Source organism: Nematolebias whitei, chromosome 7, assembly GCF_014905685.2.
Source record: "Nematolebias whitei isolate Nwh7 chromosome 7, NemWhi1, whole genome shotgun sequence".
NCBI classification, from domain to species: Eukaryota; Metazoa; Chordata; class Actinopteri; order Cyprinodontiformes; family Rivulidae; genus Nematolebias; species Nematolebias whitei.
In genome coordinates, this window is record NC_056504.1 from 29,954,365 (window position 1) to 29,961,747 (window position 7,383).

Consider the following 7,383-nt stretch of genomic DNA (forward strand, 5'->3'; position numbering starts at 1 on the left):
ATATATATATATATATATATATATATATATATATATATATATATAGTTATTATTAGTATTGGTATTGGTATTATTTAATTGTTGGTATTATTTTTTACAACATTTAAGCATTCTTCTCATCTTCTAAAACAGGAATCAGATCCCAAAGTACCTCAAATTCAGGACCCTCACTTGCACAGATCAGATGGACCTTCAGGAGTGATGCATGTATCAAACCAAAATCATCCTTTGGAGCAGCTGTCTCATGGCCCTTGGCAGCATAGCTCTAATCTGACTCCAGAGACTTGGCAGCAGAAGGGAGACCAACAGCTCCAAAAAGAGGAAGAAACGGAGAAACAGGGAGACTCTACAGAGATCAAAAGTACATTAGGTCCTTGTGTGTACCTGTATAACTATGAAAAGCTACAGATCTCTCCTTTTTTTTACCATTTCTCTTTGCCTTTTTTTTTGTTTACAGCCATGGTATTATTGAATTTGAGCCCCACTGTCACCGTGGAGGATATTCTGAAAGGTTTGGATCCATTTGCCTATCTAGATGAAAGAAATCTTCGACTTGTGAAGGCAAAACCACCTGGAAAAAATAACTTCTGCTTTGTTGACATGGACTCCTACGAGGTACTTTTTGATGTCAAATAACCCAAGTAGTTGTTTTTTGCATTTTGCAAAACCTGCTTTGTACTGCGTTGAGCATAAAACGTCATTTTCTTTTGTAGCAAGTGACACGTTTAGTTGAAATTCTCAAAATCTACCCCCTATATATTGATGGAGTCAAAGTTCGTGCTGAAATTGAACGACGACCACTCATGAACCCCAAGTAAGTTTACCATGTTTGGAAGCTCCTTTATCAGTCATTTACTGTAATTGCCTCTATATTTCGCACCCAAGTATAAGTCGCTCACAGTAAATTTAAAACACAATTTTGTACTTAAATAAGCTGCTCTTGTGTAAAAGCTTGCTGTTGTCCACATAGCAATATGAGAAATGGTACAAAGCTACTGAGAGAGATGTGCAGTGCTTGTTGTAGATCAAGAATCAGCCACCAGATGGCATTCATAGACTTCTGTTTGCTTTTCAACACAGTGTGTTCCCCACGTCTTCGTGATAACACCATCTCTGACTCATGGTGACTACTGAATAACCTACAGCCTACTGAATGAATACAAAAACTAGACTAAGAAGAAAAGAGTGGTTTAGGTAATCACTAAAAAGAACAATGCTAAACAGCTAACTGAAATTATTTAAAATAAACATACCAGTAAATTTTACCCACAATTCCTATCTGAGGCCATGTGACCAGCAGTCAACCACAGCAGAATATGTACTGGTACTATACACAAATACCACAGCAGAATACATACTGGTATTATACACAAATACTACAGTAAATATTCAGTTAATTACTCTCATTGATTTTTATTGTTAAGCACTTTTGACAACAGCTGTTTTAAATGTGCTTTATAAATAAATTTAACTTGACTCCTGCTCTGTAGATCCCACATGACAAAAGTCACATGACTCATGGGGAAAGGGGGAATGCCCCCCCCCCTTTCTCCACTTCATTTGATATTTTCTGTACACAGATTTTTAAAAAACTTTTATTTAAATATGTACCAGTATCATACACAAATAGGCTACGTACAGTACCATCCATCCATTATCTTTACCCGTTTGTTCCATTTTGGGTCACGGGGGTCGCCGGTGCCCATGTCCACGTACAGTACCGTAAATTATTATTATTTTTTTAAACAATGCCTTTAACACTGTTAAGACGGGAGCTGGCCCAGACCTGGAAACCCGCCTCCAGCCCACATCACTTCCCCCGGCTCGAATCACCCTCAAAAATGGCAACTCATACTAACAATAAATCAAGGAGACGTCAATTAAGTTTTATTAATTATATTAAATCAAGGCAGGAAAAGGTTACAGTTTACAGTGCTAGCCTCTTCGGGACAGTTCGACACGAGCAGCCACCGGAAGGGCAGATGTCCCGTGTCATTACTGATTTATAGGGTCCTAGACTCCTCCTTCGCAGAAGGGGAGCTCAACCTGTCAGTGTATGAGGGGGCTTGACTAAGTGTGATCTCAATGGATCTTATGTAGTTATGACATGTATGGAAGTATGAGACAGTGCTTCAAAAAGCCTTCCTACGTGATGTAGCAAGCAGAAATAAACTATTCCTTGACAGATATTGAATCCCTGGGAGACTCTCTTTAGAGTTGCTGGCTCAGTTTAACCCAGTCAGAACCGGGTCATTAATTTCATTATAATCCCATCTCTGAGCAGATCAAAACCCCAGAACCAGTCTAGATAAATATCTCAACAACTCTTATGGTGAAAAGAAATTTCCAATGGCATTTTCCGCTATCCTTGCTTGAGTGAAAGTGCAGAAGTTTTGTTTCCTTATAGTTGGAGGGAGTTGCTGACACAGAGTCGTCCGTGCCCTGATGGCCATGCCTTTACCTCTCATAAATCTGAGACACCACGATGGTCCACCTTTTAAAATCTGCAATATTGTTTTCGGTGGCGATTGTTTTGGCTTTCAGTAGGATCTGCACGGTGGTAACCCACCTGCTGTCTGCCACCTGCTCTCTGTGTTCACCCAGCCCCCCCTCCCTGTTTCAGATTATTATTTTATAAAACTAAACGGGTAGTCTGATCAATGCACGTCTGTCGTGGGGGTGTGGGTCCTCATGACTCAGTGAGAATATGGTACAACATTCAGGGTGACTGCTGGTCATATGGCCAGAGTGGGACAATAGGTAAAATATACGTTTATTGTTAATAATTTCAGTTAGCTGTTAAGCAGTGGGGTTTTTTTTTATTTTATTTTTTTTATGATTAGTCTGTTTATCATAGCCTAAGTAATGTATGTTTTCATTACGTGTTAGTCCATTCAGTAGCATATACTAACCATGACTGAGATAGGTACTTGCAATGAATACCTGTAGTATTCACTCAGTCTCTGTCACGAAGACCCACCCCCAATAGGGGAATTTGTTGGGTAGCTATACGAGCACCCAGGTGTGACAAAGTAAGATGTTTTTGGAAGGAGACAATTTGTTAGTCTGTCAAAATAAAATATAAAAAATAAAAATCCATAAATTAGCTGCAGCACTGTGTAAACCGCAGGGTTTAAAGTCTGAAAAAAAGTAACAGCTTATACACCGGCAATTATGGTACTTACTTTGATTTTGTTCTGTTTTAGGGTGAAAAGGGATTATGAAAAATCACATGCTTTAATTCCTGGGCATACATCTGAGGCAGACATAGTACTGGTAAGTTGTAATCTTCAAGCTATATTTAGCCTTTCAACAGTTTGAGAGAATGAGAGTTAGTTCAATAAAACTGTAAAAATGTATGCCATGCTCATGCTGCTATATTAATGAAAACAAATTCACTCAAATTAAAATAATTTTGGAGGAACAGGTACAAAGGAACAAAATAAGGAGGCTAGTGGTGTTATTAGAAAAATGGGTATCAGGAGGGCAAGTTTAAACATTATGGTTTGGGGGATGTTCTCTCCTTTTTGGGAACAGCAAATAAAAAAAGTAGACTGAGGACTTGTGCAGGAGCATGACCCAAATAATTATAAAGATGACATTGGACTGTTTATATAAATGCAAACCAAATTTCATTGATTAAATTTTTTTTATTTTTTTTTTATTTAAAGCCACAACCTCCACAGCACTTTCCACATCTGGTGCCACCTGCTGTTGCCCCTCCTGCAATGCCAGGTGACTGTTCAGTTTTATACTGTTTTTGTTCCCCCAATTCACTTTAGGTCCTTGACTATCAAACTTCTTTTTACCTTCTTTTTAGGTGATTTAATGACCATGCAACCTGCTATGCCATCCGACCCCGCCCTGAGCGAGGTAGATTGCAAACCAAAACAAATAAAAATAAACTCAAGCAAAATCTGGATATTTAACTTTCTTTTTACTTTACACAGGGCGCTAACTATAAAGAAGTTCCTGCTGCAGCTCCTCCCGCAGCTCATGCTGCAGGTCAGGAACACCAGCCTGATGTTCATGTGCCCACAGACTCATCAGAGGTAGCAGCCACCACCGATGTATCACAGACTTATGTTTATGGTAAGATAAAGCCTTAAAGTTTAGTGATGCTTACAAAACTTTGAAAATGATCACAACAGATTTTAAACAAGCTAAGTTATAAACAGTATGTACTTGTGCATTTTTGTTTTCTGCATTTGAAGATCACTGCTCCTGAAATATATATATTTTTTTTTATCAACTACATTTCCTCCAGGTTCTGAGATTCCTGACACGTCCAAATACATGTATGACTCAACGTCTGGTTTCTTCTACGATCCAGAGACAACACTGTACTTCGATCCAAACTCAAGGGTGAGCCAGCGATGTTTCACAGTTTTAGTTTTGTGCCCTCAAACAGTCTGAAACCTGGAGTGAGTCCCATAAATTGACATATTCATGATAGCTGACATCAATAAAACGTTTCAAAAAATATTTAGTTTCTATTTTTGCAGCTGTGGATGTCCATTATACCACCTGCACATTGAAGTGGTTTCACTCCTGCACACAAACATCCTCCTCAATTTTTGTCTTGCAGTTTTATCACATCTTATTCACTTATAAAAGTGATCTAGGTATGTTAACTTAAGCTCAACATCTGAAAATGCTGAACTTTATTGTGTAATATGTACTTTGTAAATACCAGTTTGTCACTTTGTTTTGCAAAACTCATGAGATGTTCCAGTTTATATTTAAAATACACAATTTTGTTCAGTGGCCATAAAGATTATTTAAGACTAAAAAGAAATGTTTTTCTTATCATTTTTAATGTGTGTAATACATAATTCAGTTTTTAAATGTATCAATTTTTAATATAAAAAGCAACATCTTGCTGCTTTTTCATGTTTTGTAAAACCTCTGCGCTACATTTTCATATCAATTTAAATATGTATACTGTTAATTAGTATATACTTCTATAGCATGTGTAAGTGCTGTTTCTACGAGTCAGGCAGTGAGTCACAACAGATAAGTATATGGGAAAAAGTAAATTTCCAGGCTTATAACTTGTTTGTCAGTTATTTTAGCTGTTGTTTTCTTTAAAAAAAATCTGTGTAATTTTATAATAGGGTTGATTTTACTTGCTGTTTTAAAGAATGCACACACAAACTGAACTCTGGTTTCATAACTCAGTCCAAAGATGCACTCAGTTCTGAAACAAACTTCTTCTTTCCCACTGAAATTGTCTTGTTTAAAAACTGAAGCAAAAGTCCAACCTGCAGTCCCACAACAACACTGAACATTGAATTAATGCATCCAAAATAATATCTTTGTGAGTGTTTAGTAGTATGCTTTGAGTCGTTTTATTTTTAATTGACATTGCTGTTCTTTTTCTAATTATTGTTTTTTTTTTTTACTGTTTAGTATTTTTACAACTCGCAAACCCAGGAGTACTTGTACTGGGATGCAACGTTGAAAACCTACATTCCAGTTCCAGAAGGGAACTCTGCAGAAAACCAACAGCCGGTGATGACTCCAAAAGACCAGGCCATTCTTTCCAATCCAGCAGCAGATGCTCCTCTAGAATTGAAGAAGCCACCCCAGTCATCAGCAGCTGCAGCTCCGGCTCCGGCAGCTGTTTCATCCGACAGCTCTGCAGAATCCATCCCAGCTCCCACAGCGGCTTCTGACAACAAGGAAGAGGACGAGCTTCCTAAAAGAGACAAAGAGAAGGATGGCAAAGAGGACAAGGCAAAAAGTCCAGCTGCTGTCAAGGTAGCACTTCTAAACTCATTTATCTCCAAATAAAACGCACAGATCTGAAAAAGTTTGGATTATCTTGTTGCTGTTTGCAGATAATGAAAGATATGGAGCGCTGGGCAAAGATACAGAATCGTCAGAAGGACTGTGTGCGTGCATCTTCTCCGGTCCTGAAGCCTGAAACAGAGGCTGAAAAAAGACAAAAGTCGAAGTCGGCCGATGCTGCTTTTGCTATATTTGAGCGGAAGGTCAGAGAATTGCTGTAATAAGCATTCGTAATCACTCTCAAACCATGAATGCCAATAATAAGTTTAACACTTTTCTTCCCTGTGTTTTTTTATAGGCCTCAGGTGGTGATGGGCTTTTTAAGAAACCCCTCAGTCTTTCCAAGAAAGAAGATAAATCAAAAGTAAGAAACATTCCTACTGAACTCTTTTCCAAATTGCTGTATATGTCGATTAAATTATTATTACTTAACATTTATCTGCTTTGTTTCTCAGCAATCCATGGGCTCTTTGGGTCTGCTGGCGTCAGACTATGGAGCTGGGAGCGATGAAGAGGTGGAAGAAGAAAAGGAGGAGGCAGCTAAAAACAGTCCGAAGAGCCAGCCCAAGGAGAAGGAGGACAAACTGACAGACTGGAAGAAAATGGCCTGCTTGTTGTGCAGGAGACAGTTCCCTAACAAAGATGCTCTGATCCGCCACCAGCAGCTCTCGGATCTACATAAAGTACAAGACTTTAACTTATCTAAAAATTGTTGGTACAATTAAATAATGTATCTAATATTTGTTTTGTTGTCCAAACAGCAAAATATGGAGATCCACCTCAAGATCAAGAGGTCAAAAAAGGAGCTAGAAGCACTTGAGAACCAGGAAAAAGAAGTAAGTGGTCAATAATGAAGTGAGATGGTGCTGAAGAAACTGTTACCAGTGGAAACGAAAGTTACTTATGTAACTACGGTTCTATGAATCCCGGATGACCGCCAGAGGGCGGTGCTGAAAGCACTGAATGTTCCCTTCGCGCATGCGCTGATTCGAGTAATAATACCAACGGAGTCACAGGTGTGACACGGATGACCAATCAGAGGCTATATAATAATAATAATAATAAACTTTATTTCTATAGCACCTTCCAACAACGCCTTGCATTGACCAAGGTGCTTCACAAGACAAAACAAGATTAAAAACAGGACACAATACATCAGTGCAAATTAAAAAACACAGCGAGAATAAAAGAAGGTAAAATATAGCCGTCGGGCTATATAGTATATAGCCCGACGTCATCCGCTGCTCTGCTCCTACAGAATCTTCTCGCGGAACGCAAGGATTCTGAGTGACGGAGAAGCTCTGGCGGTCATCCGGGATTCATAGAACCGTAGTTACATAAGTAACTTTCGTTCTATTTCATCCCTCCTGACCGCCAGAGGGCGGTGCTGAAAGCACTAAATGACTAATACCAACGATGTCACAAGGAATCCTAAACACCTACCTCACTGAGGAGGCCCAAAGGACCCTTATAGAAGAACCTGGCCCAGGGGATGAGGGGTGGCCACGTTAACTCTATAAAATCTGTTGAACGTGCTTGGGGAAGCCCATGATGCAGCAGCACATATTGCTTCCAGCGGAACCCCTCTCA

At 39.0% G+C, this 7,383-nt stretch overlaps 1 protein-coding gene across 1 annotated transcript in view; it reads left to right on the top strand.

The window, feature by feature from the left end:
- LOC119411794 (RNA-binding protein 6) overlaps positions 1 to 6,629 on the top strand; it is a gene marked incomplete at its 3' end in the record, with an annotated part of 31,682 nt that extends 25,053 nt beyond the window's left edge. Inside the window, 13 exon segments of the mRNA XM_037678721.1 lie at positions 133 to 361; positions 458 to 615; positions 714 to 814; positions 3,207 to 3,276; positions 3,672 to 3,735; positions 3,821 to 3,873; positions 3,951 to 4,092; positions 4,268 to 4,365; positions 5,413 to 5,763; positions 5,844 to 5,996; positions 6,092 to 6,157; positions 6,249 to 6,476; positions 6,555 to 6,629. Of these exon segments, the coding sequence (XP_037534649.1) occupies positions 133 to 361; positions 458 to 615; positions 714 to 814; positions 3,207 to 3,276; positions 3,672 to 3,735; positions 3,821 to 3,873; positions 3,951 to 4,092; positions 4,268 to 4,365; positions 5,413 to 5,763; positions 5,844 to 5,996; positions 6,092 to 6,157; positions 6,249 to 6,476; positions 6,555 to 6,629 (1,788 nt within the window).
- Between the last annotated feature and the right edge of the window lie 754 nt (positions 6,630 to 7,383).